Source organism: Barbus barbus, assembly GCF_936440315.1.
Source record: "Barbus barbus genome assembly, chromosome: 14".
NCBI lineage: Eukaryota > Metazoa > Chordata > Actinopteri > Cypriniformes > Cyprinidae > Barbus > Barbus barbus.
The window spans coordinates 14,246,450-14,265,163 of record NC_136742.1 but is presented as its reverse complement, the minus strand read 5'-3'; the positions used below and the strand labels follow the sequence as shown (position 1 = coordinate 14,265,163).

At 36.1% G+C, this 18,714-nt stretch overlaps 2 protein-coding genes across 2 annotated transcripts in view; one reads left to right on the top strand and one right to left on the bottom strand.

Annotated features, from left to right (window-relative positions):
* The window catches only part of LOC306880049 (reticulon-1-A-like), a 38,398-nt gene extending 34,828 nt beyond the window's left edge, over window positions 1-3,570 (bottom strand). Inside the window, exon 1 of the mRNA XM_079433324.1 lies at window positions 2,869-3,570. Within this exon, the coding sequence (XP_079289450.1) occupies window positions 2,869-3,091 (223 nt within the window). The 5' untranslated portion in view covers window positions 3,092-3,570. The remainder of the gene's footprint in view (window positions 1-2,868) is intronic.
* Window positions 3,571-8,855: 5,285 nt separating this feature from the next.
* On the top strand, window positions 8,856-15,890 carry LOC306880489 (protein phosphatase 1A-like). The gene is made up of 3 exons (XM_079434027.1): window positions 8,856-9,369; window positions 9,798-10,670; window positions 11,308-15,890. Exons 2-3 carry the CDS (start codon window positions 9,813-9,815, stop codon window positions 11,449-11,451), a joined length of 1,002 nt encoding a protein of 333 aa, XP_079290153.1. The 5' UTR covers window positions 8,856-9,369; window positions 9,798-9,812; the 3' UTR covers window positions 11,452-15,890.
* The last annotated feature ends 2,824 nt before the right edge of the window (window positions 15,891-18,714 follow it).

The window sequence follows — 18,714 nt, the reverse complement described above, 5'->3', positions numbered from 1 at the left end:
ACCAAAAATGGTTCTTCTATGGCATCGCTGTGAAGAACATTTTAAGCACCTTTATTTTTAAGAGTGTAAGAATAACTGCATTGCAAGCTAGCAAATTGTAACAAGTAGTTGCAGTAGTAGCAGATGTGTAGAATTACTAAAGATGATAACAGTATAAAAAACACTAATGTTTGCTCTTGCTCTGACTTATCTGTTATCAAAAAGAGGATGTTTTCATATTAACTGCATTCTGTCAGAGGTTATGTTTCAAATCTGTCCACTAAATTATTCATGTACAAATGGTATTGCTAAACTATAATATATAGTCTTATCAAAAGTCAAAAAATAATAGAGTTACTATGTGCTCTCACCAAACGAATCAGGCTCAATTCATGTTAATATCAACATTAAGAATACGTTTAACAATGTACTCTAAATGTGATCCAAAAGTCCAAGTATCACATCCTCTAAGAGTCAGTACTCTGGTTCAATAAGAACTGGGATAGGCTGTCATTCGTCTTAAGAGATTCAGTCTGATTAGAGGATTTTACTAAAGCACTCTAAATTTCATTCACTTGTCAATGTCAGTCTGGTGGTTCAGATACACACAAAACAACTACTAATCTTGTGTGACTCATGATGCATCAATAATGAAACTTAATGGCCTGGTTTCACAGACAGGGCTTAGACTAAACCAGGGAAAGGCCATAGTTCAATTAGGACATTTAAGTAATGTTTACTAACATGCCTTAGAAAAAACATTAACGGTGTTCATCTTGAGACAAAACAAAGGCACTGATATGTTTTAAGATCAGTCAGAGCAAGTTTATTTCAGTTGAAACAGCTCAGAATTACATTTTAGTCTGGGACTAGTCTTAAGCCTTGTCTGTGAAACCGGGGGAATATGTTAAAGATACTAATTCAAGCTCATTTATCAGTGCTTTAGTGTTGACATGCATAGGAAATTTCACAGTGGCCACAGGAAACCTCACTAAACCTTTTATCCAGTAGTTCTGAATCTGTACAAGAAGTCTCAGATATTAAAAAAGGATATGAATTAAGTGAAAATGTTCCAAATGTCCTTGTGTTTGGTTATTTAAAATTCAATACATGATGATTTGATTTATTTTTTCCCTTATCACCTAATACCGTTTCCACATTAGGCTTAATGTTTTATAGCTCATAATGAGGTTATTTGTTTTTGTTATCCAATGATATCCTACCTCTCCATCTTTCTGATACCCACATGAAAGACTATTATATTACTTTCACTCTACAGTCTACTACAGCATTAAGATACATCAAACACAGAAAGGAAGGCTTGTCTAAAGCTAACTGAAAAATAAAACAATTTTAAGAGACGTGCAAAGCTGAAAAAGCTTCCTATTGCATATAGTATTAGCATTACTTATCTCTTATATTTCTGTCTGGTTGTAAAGAATCATTTTGGACTGGTATTTTATAGAAATGGAGCAACAATCTCAAACGAGAAAAAACCTCCACATGACGAAAGACTAGTCTGAACAGCTCTGTCTGTACTTCATAGGGTTCTCTAGAAGCATAATGCCATATAACATAGATTTTCAATCCAAGCCTGTGAGATGTTCAAATGGCAATGTCAAGTATTGCTCTCTATGCAGTAAAGGACCTGTAAAGGTTACTGTAAAGTGTCTGGTCTGAAAAGCAGCTGAGGCACAATGAAACAATGGCAAAGCTAAAGAACCAGCAACTGAAGGGGGTAAAGCAAGTTATACAACATCTCACTAACACCGTATTTTGCATTTGCAGTTTTTTATAGTATGTGTAACCCTATAAATCATAGTAAGTAAAAGTAGTTTTTAGTAGCCAAAGTGTTTCAACAAATTATGTTTTATTAACAAAGTTCGGGAGGAGCACGTCAGATACTTAGCCTAATTAACACACTCAAGTTAATCAATGCACGGATAGAAATACAGCTGACATACCTCTATTCATTTCACGGTTAATCAGCATCCCTCCACCACCCCTTCTCCACTCAAGAGGTATCACTAGAGTTCTCACCACACTATGGGGGGGTACTCTGGGTTCGGGCCATTCCCGAGCTCGGAGCCCTTCCCCAGGACAGCACGCCATCTACGCATCACTATACTCGCCAAATACTCATTACCTTACTCGTGCTAAATATATGTAAGTGTGAACTTGTGAATAGGTCTAGATTTATGGAGAACAAATAAATGCCTTCATTTTTGTGATATTTGATGAATATAGTAGGCTATATTAAGCACTTAACTGTCACAAAGCAACTTTTAGCATCAAAAACACCTTTGATTCAGCTGGATAAGTCACTAAATTAAACTGAAGTACTTTCTGAACCGGAAATGATCATGTCAGACTGGAAATGAACTAAGTGTCACTGCTTAAGTGGATAACACTTGCTTATCCATTTAAGCAAATTAAAAATATTAAATTACAAACTGTTACACATATGTTCCAGACATTATTTCATAATGTGTATAAAATATTTTTTTTTAAATAAGCTATGTTATTTATTAGAATAAGTGATATTTTGTTTATTAACCATTTTATTACAATGCATAGTTAGAAAAGAGCCATATGCCAACTCTAAAAAGTGTTTTGAAATCAATGTAGTTCTTATTTGTTAATTTTGATCTGCTGAAATTTACATTTTTGTATTCCTTCCTCAAAATTACTAAAAGAATTGAGATGAATTCAATTAATAACTATGATCTCTAATTTCAATCAAAATTCCACTCCAGACAGAGCGAGCCAGCAAGCCAAGGTAACTGCTACCCGATAACCAGGCCCCGGCCGACAGAGAAGTTAAGCATCGAGGCATTTCAAAAGCGTTGCATATATAACGATGTACATTAAACACACATTAACTGTTACCTATGGAAGCAGTTTCCATGACAACAGGGAGCGGTTGCCGGTCGCTTTCGGGATGACTGGAAAACTGCTTCTCTTCACTTGATTCGTCCTCCCAGTCCTTCATCTGCCGCTTCTCTCCCAAGTCATCCCGCCGGGCGGCGGAGGTGCTCCCGAGGCGGTCAATCTCCTCAAAGTCGTCCCCGTACCAGCTGCCCTCCGAGTCTGCCTCCGGCTTCACGGACATGTCTGAGCCTTCCGTCTGTGTGCGATGCTCTTCAGAGAGACGCGGTCACTGACACTGACAGAAGAAAAGCAGGCAAAGCACCGTTCAACTTCTCGGATCAGACGCTGGGTAACTATCAGAAGTGGTTTGGGCAGGCCCAACGCTCCGGCAGAGGCTCGAACTGCTGGAAATGGCTTGTTTAGTTCAGTGTTTCTGCGCTGACGTCACCGTGTCTCGAGCTCAAAGTGGCACGCAGTATTTAAACACAGAGCTGGAACTGGCCGCTTTCGGATAAAGCTTTCGGATAATAAATGAAGATGGGGAATTGTTACAATCTTTCGAGAGAATAAGCGCACTCTATGGATTGGATTCAGATTAAATTAAAAATGACTTTCAGTAAAAATATTCTTAAGTAGCTAACGCAAACACGACTAAATGACTAGATGGATCAGAGCATTATCCTGAAAGTTACACTCGATAGGCTATTACTGCGTAGTCATGGGTCTTTTAGTTTTTTAGGAAATGGTGTCATCTTGTGGTTTCAGAGGTAACTACAGCAGACCTTTTTCAGGGTTGTTAGTTAAAAAAAATCCTCTTTGAGACATAAATGTGCCTCAAGCTAAAGAAACACCCTACGTAGGCTATTGTATAAAACAATATACAGTCTTAAATAAATAAATTACATGGATACTTACAATAAAGAAACTCTTTTCATTTACTCTGCTTTTATTCAGCTTACAAACAGTGGGTTCACCATAATCCATACATTTTCTGTTATATATTACATACCAAGAGCATTTCATTTACTGTGCATTTACTGTGTTGTTGAAATACAACCAATTTCTGCCTGATTTCAAAGATATTATAGCCATTTAATTAGAAAACAGCTCTGTCTTCTTTAGTGAGAAATCTAAAATTATTGTGTAATGAAATATGTGGCTAGGATACACAGATGTCATTTCTCCTCATTGGAAATGATCCATTGCTTCTCAGAGATATTTTCATTTTTCTTAATTTTTGCAATCATGTAAATATAGTTCTTCATTGTGTCACATTGCATTTTACAGACAGCTAGTCACAGTTGACTGCTCTTGAAAATGTTTTCTATTATTAGTACAGTGCAAATTTCACTTAAGAAAGAAGTCTGAAATCTGAAGAAGAAGAAGAAGAAAAATGAAAGCTAGCTTGGTCACAAATGAATGGAAAACTAGGATAGAAGAAACAACAGCAGCAACAGAATGCTCTGCACTCAGTCTAGCATGCATACCTTCCTCTCCGTCTCTTCTGAGCAAATCATAAGTGGATGGTGGATTACTCTGCCCTTGGACCATTATGGCTTTTTTCACTTGTCTCATGCCATTAAATGCCCCTGTAAAAAACTATTCATTATAACTGCTCTTTCACTGATGAATTCAATGATTTCTTTCTTTCTGCATTATGTTTCATTAAACCAGCTTTCTGACCCTGACCAGATCCACTCGACCACTCAACATAAAAATTATGGAGAAAAGAAATGATGATCCTTTGTATCTGATTGAACTATTATTAAAGCTAGAACATTTAATGTTGTTGAGTTTTTTATTGGGTGGCATTGTAATACATTTATTCATAATTATTCACTATCCAAAAAAATCAGTTTTCTCTATAATTATTATTAGAAGAGCTATTTAATTAAATTTTAGTGCAATAAGAAAACAAATAGCATACAATGTAAAGCATGCAATAATTAATTTCTATTTTATTTTTATTCATTTTATAGGTGATATTTAATATATATTAAACATATTTATTTATTAGTTTTTTTGTTTGTTTGTTTATTGCATTATTTTTTGCATTTAGACATCATGCATTTCAAATCATTTATTATTAGAAAGATTATTATTATACATAACAATTAACAATCATTTCAATTATAAAAAAATACTGTTAGAGGTATTACATTTAGTAGTTGCCACCACATTGTCACTAGGTGGCATCAGCTACCCTCATGATCAGTGTGGTCAAAATAATTATTACTAAAAATAGACGGATTTTCACGTTTGTTCTACAATTTAATTAATGTGCAATGTCATGGAGGTAGTCATGTAATCATGCACAAATGCACTGACAGAAATACAGCATCTTTTAATACACACCGATAGCACTTAATAATATGGGCAGGTCAGCCATATGCATCAGAAATAATTACACTTTCATTTTTCTGCATTAGTGACTGCCTATGGAAACTGCAGTCTGAGGAGTCAAGCCTCCTGATTTGTTCACCATTCTGATTATGCAGCCTCACATCAGTGGAAGCAGATGACCAATCAAGTGAGAGAGTCTAAAATTAATTCACATATGCAGTGCCAAGCTGACTATATGAACATGTCACTGAGCTACTGCTTTCCACTAATTTGAGTTTACAAAAAGAGCATGAATAGTTTAATCTTTTGTAGCAATGCCCCACTGCTCAAGCACTGCACACATTGCTACTTATTCCTCTCCTTTATTGTTTTCTCTCACTTCCCTCCTGTGCATGCATGAGCTATTCAATAGGATGGAATATGTGTGAACATTACATCTATTATATATAAAGAAGAAACATTAAAAAGGAAAATTAGCAATTTTCAGTTAGAACTTTCCAAAGTCAACATTCCCGTTAAGGAAATCATACAAAGAATGTATAGCTGATTTTTGATTGCTGTGTTTGTCTTCCACTACAACTTTGCTATACAATTACAATTACAATATGGTGTTTCAGTAGCAAAAATATTTATTTGCTAAAACTCTGATCTACTGATATAATTCGTTGTTTAACAATCATACTTATGTTTTATGAGCAATAAAACACATAGGCTACACACTGCTCTTGATGTTAAAGTGGGAATTCCTGTCATAAATGAAGGTGGAATTTAAGGTCATCATTTCATCATATTTTGTAAACATTTTCAGTTTATTTAATTAATTAATTAATTTATTTATTTATTTTATATTATGAATATATTATATATATATATATATATATATATATATATATATTATTTTTTTGTTTTTTATACTTTAAGTATAAAATATATAAATATACTAAGTATAAAGTATTAATTGTTTTTGTTTATACTTTACAATTTTTTTTATTAATTTCATGTCATGCTTCATAGTAAATAAATTTTTGAGTATTTTAAGTTTTCCTGAAATATGATACATACACACACACACACACACACACATATATATATATATATATATACATACATACATATATATATATATATATATATATATATATATATATCATATAAAGTAAAATTACATTTTACATTAAAATCTACATATCTAAGCGCATTTTTGTAAAATTTGTGTGTGGTTCATGACAGACACATTTGCAACCACAGTACTCTCCGCCAGAAAAATAAAAAGATATTTAAAGACAAGAACTAAGGGAGTTAATCCAAAGAATTTATTGTTTTGTTGTTATCATCTTCACATAGAAATAAACTCAGCTGCTGCCAACAGCAAGATCAGCTGCACTGCAATGCACAAACCATCTGAACTCTCTCTTCATCTCTGTGTCAGATTAGAATTACAGCAAATAAGCAAGTGTAAAAATTAGGCCATGGATTTGTGTGTGCCATTTCGCTTGGCCCATATTACAGCGGAGCTCAGTTGGTATTGATAATCCACAGTGTTTTTAGATTGTAATCCCTTGCTGGAATTAAGGACACTGGAAAGGACTTTTACACAGGAATAAGACCAAAAATTATCTTATGTCATTAAGTCCACTAGATCTAATATTGTAGTTGTTCATTTGGGTGATGTCCATTTGGTTGGTCTTGTCAGGGTTCAACAACAAAAAGAGCTTAGATGTCTCCTTTTGTTGTTTAAACGACATGCATTGTGGAACAATAGTGAGGGGTCATGTAAAGATTGAATATGGAACATTAATCTCTAATCTTAATGTTAGTTTTGCAATGGCAAAACACTTTAAAATAATTGTTTTGGGGGTTTTTATCACTGATCATCTGGATTTTTGTATTTTTAATAAAATAAAGCATCTTATTACATATTAATGTTGATCCTAAATACAGAATTTATGAGGAGCAAAAAGACAGACAATTTAATAATAATACATGATGCATAACAATGCAAAAATATGGCCATGAGACAGAGAAAGTGTAATTTTTTCGTCTCACAAAAAATCAGTGCATAAACGGATAGCAATATGGCTCTTATGTCCTTGAGAAAAGGTGGAGAGGAGAAAAGATGAAAGGGAGAGATTGGCAATAACATTTCAATTATGGCTTGGCAAAGAACAAGGCAACAGCCCAACACAGGAGCAGTTTTCATGATCTCAATGAAAAGCAGAGACTCAACAGACAGATAAAGTTTTTGTGTGTCATGTTACTGTACTGAAAATGACCCCCAAGGACTTCAGTATTAATATTATATTGTAGTGTCTGGTTTTTTTTTTTGCTAGGCCAATGTTTTTATATCTGTTTCTTCAGGTATTACCCTGTTTGTATGATCTCCTGAGACAGAAGATGTTTTTAAGAGTGATGACAGTAAACTGAGTCACTTGGTTAGCCTCACACATTGCCACTTTCACTGCAGCTATTGTTGTTGTTGCTTTAGACAACAGAGTCCAAATACACTGTCTGGAATTTGGATAGGCGTCATTGTTGTGGCACGTTGATCTGGATACTTCACCTGTGGTTGGCAATTTGGTAGGCAGTCTGAAAATTCAGGGGTTGGTGTTCATACATCTCTTTCTGAGTCATTCATCCAAATCATTCTGTACATAACCTTCATACTTGTTTCATATCTGACATGCTTCACACGGTCAGAGAATCAAGAAGAGTGGCATTTTTATAACTAATTCCAGTGGATCTTTACTGGTCAGTCGCAACCCAAACATGGGTTGCAGCAGGTCTGTTCTGATAAAATGCAGCTAAGATAGCAATAAAAATATTTTTGTGCAGTGAATTTTTGGCTGTCAAGATCATTTAGAAATTCTGTGAATGTTTAAAAACTGAATTTGTCACGTCTCCTGTGCAGCCATATCATGTTAATAATTTTGCATATTATTGGGTTTATGATCAAATTAATCTCTCTGTTTGAGTGCATTTTGTTTCATTTTTGTATGGTAAACAGTTTTGGTACAATGCAGATGTCCACTGTTAATGTGTGTCCTGAAGCAAAACCAGTTATGAACCAGCTAATTATTCTATAAAAACAAAAGCCTGATAATAATAGCTTTATGGAAATATTTGTTTCATATCTTGGAAACAGTGCAATTCATTATCACAACAGCAATCTAACAGAAGGTCACCTCATTCAGGTCTACAATGCCTTTGACATTTAGACAGCATGTATTTAATGTAAGAAGTTCATTTGGGGTTACATTAATTATTTAGTTATTCCAGTTATTAGCATTAGTGAGTGCAGCCTTGTATATATACACACTTATATTGGCTTATATTGTAGATCTATTTTCTAATGCCTGTGTAAAATGCAGTCTCAATGCAAATTAAATAACCTGTAGCCTAGCTAGCCGAAATGCAATATGGTAACCACTGGTCAGTCAATTAACTAATGATCTAGGTTACATGGTGATTGCTATATTAATTCAGTGCCTTGGGCGTTTTGAGAATCATCATGTGTCACGTTTTCAGACTCGATATAATAAGTAAAATGTTTAAATGTATTTATAAATGCCATTGTTTCTATCGGGTAACAACCCTGTATGGATTTACACGACAGTGCGCTCTTTTGTAAACATATGAAGACTACACGCCATATAAAGATCTGCAGATAAACTGCTAAGCACAGTCAAATAACCAGCAAGAGTCTCGCTGCTGGCTGTAACAGAACGGTCCTTCGTTCTCATCAATGGATCTATTTCCAGCCCTCAGCGTGGCAGTGATGATGTAATAGCGGGAGCGGAACGCGCAGCATCCGGGTCCCAAACAAACCCATCCGCGCGGAGAGAGAGGTGTTCTGAGCGAGAGGCTCCGGTAGCCCCCCCTCGGGAAAACAAAAAAAATGCCCCACCGCCCAGCTGCGGACTGCCTTGACGGGCTTATGTGATGCTTTTCATAAGTTTATACATTTATTTTTTAAATTTAAATTTCCGTTATCCATTTCTGTCTGTTTTGACGTTAGTTTTCGTGCTAATTGGCTAGCCATCGATTGATGGGTGTTGTGGCTGTGAGCGCTGGTTTATAGTGTTTGCTATCTGACCCAGCATACTGATATTAAGGCTCTTATCCGCGGCTGTGGTGCCTTGGTGTTTCTTCCTCCAGCAAAGAGTACGAAGAAGCTGGGTAAGTGATATTATGTCAGTCTGACGTACATTAAATATAGGAGCTAGCCTCTTAATGCTATCTGGCTGTGCAGCAGTTCGCATATGCTGATAAGAGCAGTGGCTGCATTAGTTGCTTTAATGCCATATAGGTTTGTTCATTTTGCTGCATTAGCGTCTACAAGGCTTCTTTTTTTTAAAGGGAAGCTAAAATAAAAATAAAAGTAGGTTTGTAGGTAAACAAGTTTACTCCATTGACGTAATGACAAACATTTATCTAAACAGTTTACTTGATACTGAAAGCCTGCTGCACCTGTGGCTTATTGTATGAATCATCATAGCATATCCATCAGATGTGTGAATATTTTGTCAGTGTTGCGTGAATGAGAGTCACTTATGTCTTATTGGAGCACCTTTACTCACTTTGTTTTGTGGTTGTGTTTGTGTCAGAGCAAAATAAGAAGAATGGGTGCGTTCTTAGACAAGCCAAAGATGGAGAAGCACAATGCTCATGGAGAGGGGAACTGTCTGCGCTACGGACTCAGCAGCATGCAGGGCTGGCGTGTAGAGATGGAGGACGCACACACAGCTGTGATAGGGCTACCTTACAGCCTCAGCCTGTGGTCTTTCTTTGCCGTCTATGATGGGCATGCAGGCTCTCAGGTTGCTCGTTACTGCTGTGAGCATCTGCTGGAACACATCACCAGCAACCCGGACTTCAGGGGAGGCTGCTCAGGAGGTGGGGACTCAATTAATGCTGAGCCCTCTGCGGAGAGAGTGAAATGTGGAATCCGCACAGGCTTCTTGCAGATCGACGAGCACATGCGGGCCATGTCCGAACGCAAGCACGGGGCAGACCGCAGCGGTTCCACGGCGGTGGGTGTGATGATTTCCCCTCATCATTTTTATTTCATCAATTGTGGTGACTCCAGAGCCTTGCTGAGCCGCAAGGGTCGCGTTCACTTCTTCACCCAGGACCACAAGCCCAGTAACCCCCTGGAAAAGGAGAGAATCCAGAACGCAGGTGGTTCTGTTATGATCCAGAGGGTCAACGGCTCTCTTGCCGTCTCCCGTGCTCTCGGTGACTTCGACTATAAGTGCGTGCATGGAAAAGGCCCCACTGAGCAGCTGGTGTCCCCGGAGCCAGAAGTGTATGAGATCGAACGCTCTGAGGCTGAGGATGAATTTGTGGTGCTGGCCTGCGATGGAATCTGGGACGTCATGGCCAACGAAGAACTGTGTGATTTTGTGCGTTCACGCTTGGAAGTGACAGAGGACCTGGAGAGAGTGTGTAATGAGATCGTGGACACATGTTTGTACAAGGTAAGGTCAATTTGAGTTGGATGCTTATGGGTCATTTTTACTTGCATCTATTAATTCGATCATGCATAAAATTACTTAAATACACCAATATGGAATATATTTTTAATTTCTAAATTAAAATCAGTTATGGAAAGAGGTATTAATTAATTAAATAAAATGGTCCCTGATATCAAAATAAAAATTTTCAAATAAAAAAATATTGAAAAGAATGTTAAGTTGTTTGGCATAATTTCTCAGGGAAAAATCCTACTTCACTGCTTATTAATATTATATGCTGTCGTCCACCAAAACAAAAGGCATGTGGGGCAACCAACATGCGTATGCAGAAGCAAAAAACTAAAGGAAATGATATCAGAACCCTGCAGTGCAGACCCTCATGACTGTGGTTCTTTAAAAATATCAGAAACATTGACCTGTTTATGACAAGACAAAGTTAGTTCTCATTGTAAAGTGTCATGTGGTGTGACTCTCCCAAAATGTGACATTAACTAATATTTGTAAATAATATTGTTTACTTTGTAAAATCGTATTATATTACATAATAAATGTGTATACTTTTTTCTTGATGGTTCTAACATTGTAAACTGTTATTAGTCTAACTTCAGCATTCTTTCTGTGTTTATTTGTTTCTCAACAGGGTAGTCGAGACAACATGAGTGTGGTGCTGGTATGTTTTCCTGGTGCCCCAAAAATCAACCCAGAAGCCGTGAAGCGAGAGGCGGAGTTAGATAAGTACCTGCAGAACAGAGAGGGTGGAGCATGTAAAAAGGCGAATAAATAAAATATATTACAAAGACTAAGAGAGAGTTATAGAAAGTGAGCATTCTTACTTAATTAGTTGAGTTTCTTAGATGGCAGTTTACACTTGCTTATACGTTACAGTTAACGTAAAGTTTCCAATTAACGAATCCCCATATTGGAGAGGAAAGACTCACTGGTACTGTATTAGCACAGTTAGGACTATTCAGGATCAATTTTAACCAGAGAGAAATACCACAGTGTGAATTTATTTGAACTTATATTGATAATTAGAGGCCTTTATTTATTGCCAATATTGAAAAGCACTTACACGATTTAGAGGTAACCTGTAGCGTTTTATTATAGTGCATCCGAGAATCCTCTGCTCCAGCGCATATTACTTGGCGTATTATTAGCTACTAAGTGATGGTGAGTAAGTGCAATTGTAGATTAGAAAAAAGGAATGATGAAAACCCAACATTTGGCTCTGCACTTTTTCATTAAACGCTGCTGCTATACTTAAAGGCATCTTCTATTAATAAGAGAGAGACCAAATTTGAGATCTCAGAATACAATATGTTTATGTATTGGAACAGAATTAATACAAAGTGTAGTTTTGCGTTCTGTTTGTGACTGTGTGTTCTTCAGATAGTTGTATTCATCCATTTGTACAAGCATGTGTTTAAGTCTGGCACTTGTTTAATTTGCATCTTTCTGAAAAGTCGTTCTAAATGAGAGTGAATGTCAGGCCTCCACCGCTGATTACCTGAAATTGTAGCTGACACTGCTGTACGTGGCCTGATGGTGCAGTTTTGTGTCTACAACAGTGGCCATGAGCATTTTAATCTGCATGATTCCTGTTCTGTAATATGGAACATTGTTGCCTTAGGCCTAATTCACAGTGACTACCTTGATTAGAATCGATAGGTTAGCACTTGGTATCCAACCCCAACTGCTTGGAAGAGTAAAATTAAATCCAGTGGTCACATGGTACTGAAAGCATGAACTGTACCGATAGCACGATAAGTTGTGTACACCTCCTGCATGTACGCTACATTAATAAAAAACAGGGATAGATCTTATTTAGAATTAAGTTGGTCTGACAGAAGTTTTATACTTTGTACAGTATGCATTTGTAACCCCTGAGGAACAGCTTCCGTGTGAACTGAACACAGTATTTGAAAGGTTGTGTCAATGTTTTACAATCCTCTCCGAGTTGTTTACTACTTGTTGCCTCAAACTGACACTTTGTCAATCCTCTGGTTTGTCTATGTAACTGTTAAGAAAAACTCATTTAGTTAGGAAATTCTTGGTGCATAGAGTGGGATTCAGCCTGCCTGCACTTTTTGAGATGTAGATCTTTGTTGGTACAATGATTGAGCATTTATAGTACAATGGTACACTGCTTTTGTGTCTGTAAAACCCAACAGGATTTGTATTTTTGTCGTTCTGTACCTAAGATTTTGGAAGCCTTTCATTTTTTTCACCCTTTAGACTTGTCTTAACATGGCGTGACTCAACAGGATTTTAGCGACAAGCGATTTGTCTAATGTTTATCCTAGTTCACCTAAAAATGAAAATCATTTACCAAATCATTTACATTCCAAACTCATTGAAACCCATTGAAAACTTTGGATCCCATTAACTTTAATAATACGGACAAAACCAGCTGACATTTTTTTAAAGTGTCTTCTTGCATAGAAGAAAATAAAAAAACATCACTTTGAGGTTTGGAATAAATGACAATTTTCATTTTTGGGAGAATTATCCCTTTTAAATGAGCCCTGAAGCAATGCAGTCGATCACAATCGGAACAGCTCCCACGGTTTCAGAATGTGTGAATCCATTCCTATAGTCCATGTTTGATGTTTAATATAAATGAAGTTGATATACTTGTGCAGTACTTAAAGGGATAGTTCACCCAAAAATGAAAATGACCTCATTATTTACTCGCCCTCAAGCCATCCTACTATAAGTGTATATGACTTTCTTCTGTCAGACAAATAAATTCGGAGTTGTATTAAAAAATGTCCTGGCTCTTTCAAGCTTTATAATGGTAGTGAATGGGTGTTGAGATTATGAAGTCCAATAAAGTGTGTCCATCCATCATAAAAGGTGCTTCACATAGCTCCAGGGGGTTAATAAAGGCCTTCTGAAGCAAATTGATGCATTTTTGTAGGAAAAATATCCATATTTAAAACTTTATAATCTTTTGCTTCCGTTGACTGTTTAACACGTGTTCACAAGAGAGTAGCAGAAGCGCAGTGGAGAGAGCAAAACAAAACTCTCTTTACGAGGTTTTGTAAAGAAAAGAAAAGTGTCAGAGGATTTCGATATAAGCCAAGAGGAGACTAGATTTCCTTTGCTGTGAACAAAACTTGGTTTTCTCAAGACTAGTATATTCTCCTTTGAGCTCACATTACGCCTATGTCCTAAATCATCTGCTGGAATGCCACTCTTGTGTATCTGTGTACGACATTTAGCACAAGAGATTATGGTTTATAAAGTTTTAAATATGGAACTTTTTCTTACACAAATGCATCGATTTGCTTCAGGGCCTTTATTAACCCACTCTGGAGCCGTGTGGAGCACTTTTTATAATCGATGGATGCACTTTATTGGACTTAAAATCTCAACCCCCATTCACTGCCATTTTAAAGCTTGGAAGAGGCAGGATATTTTTTATTTATATAACTCTGGCTGTATTCATCTGAAAGAATAAAGTCAAATACAGCTAGGATGGCTTGAGGGTGAGTAAATCATGGAGTAATTTTAATTTTTGGTTGAACTATCCCTTTAAAACTAGTGAATTGTCTTTGTGGACGGGTCTACCAGTGCACCACAAGAGAAAAAGAAACCACATTACCGACAAAATATACTGTCGGTTTATTGAGTCTCGCCTTGTTACAAAAATATTTTGTTGCCTGCATTAATAAAGCATGGGGTTCTTTCTATTTAGCTAAATTTTCCCTTACAACCAAAAGTTCCCACACGTTCTTCACATGTCTTTGTATTACCAGGAGATATATTTTAGCTTTAAGATGTTTAACTGAATGAAAAACATAGTGTGCCTGCTCTAAGAGAGAACTCTTGAGGTTAAAATGATTGTAGGTCATTCCTGTACCACATCAGTTTCATTTTGCTTGGGTTTATTGTTGTATCTCCTCACTGTTTGACATAGCTTGATAATCCACTGTTTATTAAATTAGCCTTAATTCTTTTCTTCCATAATAGCACATCTGAGATCTGTACGCTTTGAGACATGTCACGTGTTTGTATACCTACAAAGAGTGACGAAGTTCTTCTGGGAGAGCCTTTAATTGTGCCTACGAGTGAGTCTATGGCCAGTTGTAGCATTCAAATGAACTTTCTAAGTCTTGTAAGGTGATTTTGTTTGTTTTGTAACATTATTCTACTCGAGCATAATTTTAGCTTGTGCATTCGGTAGCACATTTGGCCCCTTATAGCAAGTGCCATGCGAGTGAGATTATTGCTGGACAAAGCACAACCCAAACCCCTAACGAGTCAAACATGGGGTGGAAATATTGCCTTACTGAAAAATAAAGCAGGCATTAAATGGGCCAGAAAGTATAGTTGGAGATTGCCTTGATTTCTAACACTGTAGCACCATCAAACTGAGATGTACAGGGAAAGAAAATGTCAACTTCCAAGTCGGTCCTTCTACAAAGTTCATTGGATTTCGAGTGAAGCAACCAACTGCTAATAAAATAGGCATTTCTAACACATTGAATGGCTTCAAAAATGTATCTTCTAGAGTATTAATCCAAAGAGCAAACCGAGCTCATTTACTGTCATATACTTGCGCTGTTGGTCCCTGTGTGTCACTTTTGTCTTTACCTCTCAGGTCCAAACTGACAAGCAACAGAGGACACTATTTATTTGAATTATTTATTGTCTTTATAGTATTTTACCTCTTTTGAATGAAACTGTTCATGCATTCCATTTTCTTTAGCCAAATAAGCACTACTAATGCAATGAAAAGCTTATATTCTTTTCTCCTTGTATTTGTTATACATCCGTGTCATGAATAGTCCATGTGAACTGAAAGCTATGTGAGTTGAAATGCATTATGTCTTTGGTTCCTCTACACAAAGTAGTATCTTCACATGCTATTCACGCTCTTCACTATTCTGTCAGAGTAGATCGGTCCAAGGTTGACGATGTGTAAGGGTTACAATCTATGAGCGGTCCTTTCTTAACCCAGCAGACTGTTTGTGTCTGTGTTTGTTCAATTTTACCTCTCAGAAGGTAACCGTTTTATAAAGCTCATTTTGAAAGATTTTTCAACTACAGTTTCATAGAAAAGTATTTCAATATTAGAGGGTGAGCACCCAATATTTTATTTCTTTAGTTTTTATTTTTGTACATTAGCACCCGGGTATTAGCAATGTAGACAAACTGTGATCTTGTCATTCTTGGCTGTCAAAAATGATTCAAATAAAATAATTTACGGAAACGCTGAATTTGTGAGGTGTGTGTTTTTTTTTTTTTTTTTTTAATAAAATCAGTGAAATTTAATTTATTTTTCACTTCTAAACACTACATTTAACAGCATTTTTCTGTGAAATTACATTAACCCTCATATGGTCATTGTTTCCTGTTTACACTACTGGTATTTGGGGTTGGAGCCCTGCACAGGCCTCAAATTTAGGCCCTGCCCCGAGACGCTCAGGCCCTAGCCCGGCCCACGTCTGACAGCTTATCAGAATTACCGACCCGAGCCCGTCTTTTTTTTCCCCCTTCTCCTAAAACAGTTTATACTACTGTTTCGGCTATTAAAATAGTTCAGTTGTGTGTGTAATGGCAAAATTATTATATTTCATTTAGTTTTTTTATTAAGTTAATTTAGAAAACGTTGGGAGCATTTTTGTTCGTTAAATAGACTATAAGTTTTTGTTTTTTTAAAGTAACAACCAAGCGGCCAGCGGCATGAGCTGATCATAGCCTATTGATAAATTTAGCCTTCTCATATCATCACGACTTGCCTAAAATAAAATCTATAGATATACTAAAGGAGTTCAAGTATATAACAATGTTTAAACGTTAAACCTGCACTATAATAATAATGTGTGTAGCCTATATCCAAGTTTGTGCGGAGAGTGGAAGCTAAAGCGCGCTCTGCAGGACATGGAGGCACCAGCAAACACTTGCATTTTTTTCAGTGGAAACAAATTAAAATAGCCTACACCGTCTTTTTTTTTTTTTTTTTTTGATAAAAGTGAGACTAATACATCATTCGGAACTGTAAAGGGTCTACTTGTATTTGTGTGCACTCACAATACCAACAAAAGGTAGTCCTTTTATAAAACAAAGAAAACGTACATGATGCACTTTCTGCCGTCTTGAACAGGAGCGCTTCACAAAAATTAACTGAGGCTGAGCGAATACATGCCTCACAGACATGATAAATATATATAGAAAGCTTTAAATTATTACTTAATGAAATAAAAAAAATCGAAAACAAAAACTCTTGCATTTTATTGATTTTAATGAACCACGTGTAAAAAAATATAGAATGTAGAAAAAAATTAAATATGTAAATAAAACCAACAGCAATATAAATAAATGAACAGGAGTGAAGAGGGAACATCGAATAACAACACAAATGCTCTCTGTGATAATCATAACTTTGTTTGTTTGTTTGTGTGTGGTGTGTGTGCATGCATGTGCGTGCATTAGTTCTCACCCCTTTGTATTTTTGTTCTGCATTTAGGGCTGATATTATTTGCCAAATTCTATACATAGGCTCTCTGTGGCAGTCGTGTGTGTGTGTATGTTTATGTGGTTTATCAGGACACAAATTTGTATAATGACATGGGTATGACAGAGGTATTACAATATGAAGGTGGTTTATGAGGACACTGCCTATGTCCCCGTAATTCAAAAGGCTTAAAAAAACATACTAAATGGTGTTTTTTTGAAAATCTAAAAATGCACAAAGTCTCCTGTGAGGGCTAAGTTTAGGTGTAGGGTTGGTGTAGGGCAATAGCACACACAGTTTGTTCAGTATAAAAACCATTACGCCTATGGAGAGTCCCCATAAACCACAAAAACCAACGTGTGTGTGTGTGTGTGTGTAAGTGAGCATGTCTTTTCTACATTGCATTTGTGCTCTAGTACCAGGCCTTCATTTCTGTATGGAAATTTTCTGATTTATAGATGTTTTTTTTTATAGATATTTTTTCGCTTTTCCCATTCATTTTCAATTGGGGTCATATTGACCCCAAATACCAGATTAGTAAAAAAAAAAAAAAAAATACATACCTTCAGAACAACCGAATCAAGCCCAGTTTTGACTTTTCTACATTTTCTATCTATATTCACATAATTTTTTTTTATGTGAATATAGATAGAAAATGTAGAAAAGTCACAAAATCTTATTCCACTGAGATGAAGGGAACCATTTCTTTTAACTAAAAAAACTTGATTGAGGCTTTTGTCTCATTAGATCTGTTACAGATTTTCACCATGTATAAAATGAAGAACTTACCTTTAACCAGTTAACAGGTGTTAATATTGTTTCTTTTACCATTAAAATTACATTTTCAAATCATTTTTTAAAGACCAGCAAAATCTGAATGAAAACATGCTTTATTTTTGGCAGAGAGTATGAGTCATTGAGGATGTTTAATAATAGGCTTCCTGCCATGAAGAAGCAGTGACTCACACATCGGCTGCTGTTGCTTTCTGCACTCTTCATCATGTCAATATCTCTCCAGTTTACTTATGGTTTTATTAAATAATGTCTGTAGTGTCTGATAGAGTTCTGCAATTCATGAATGAACTGCTTTACCTCAGAGATCTCTCTGCTTGGACTGTCTGCGTGACTCAAAGGTCGTCTTTTGTGTGTGGCCTGTTACTCCACCATGTTTATGTGACTTTTTTCTCTCATAATTGAATCTTGCTGTTTTTCTTTCTCTTTCTATTTCATTGTCTCTCCATACTACTTTCTTCCCCTTTAAATACGGGCCTCACTGAAATATTGATATGAAAGCTCTGTTATCTTTTTTATAAAATTGAATGAGGGGATTGACATTTTCCATAATGCCATTTTACTAGATGCTTGTTTAAGGATAATATTAACCAAGAACATATGAGTTGGCATAAAAATATCAGCTCTGGTTAAATGAAGAATTTTTACACTAACCCACATGAGATGCCATTTACTCTAACTGTATTACTGAGACTCAGCTGTTATACAAATTTAGTCAAATGCAATGTAGATCCTTTTTTCTTTTTGTATTATCATATTGTATTCACTACTCAAACCTGAAGTCATCACACT

Excerpts from the sequence above, each read along its gene's own strand:
- LOC306880489 (XM_079434027.1), top strand. The coding sequence starts at position 9,813 with ATGGGTGCGTTCTTAGACAAGCCAAAGATGGAGAAGCACAATGCTCAT. Across the intron at positions 10,671-11,307 it reads TGGACACATGTTTGTACAAG|GGTAGTCGAGACAACATGAG; the intron begins GTAAGGTCAATT and ends GTTTCTCAACAG.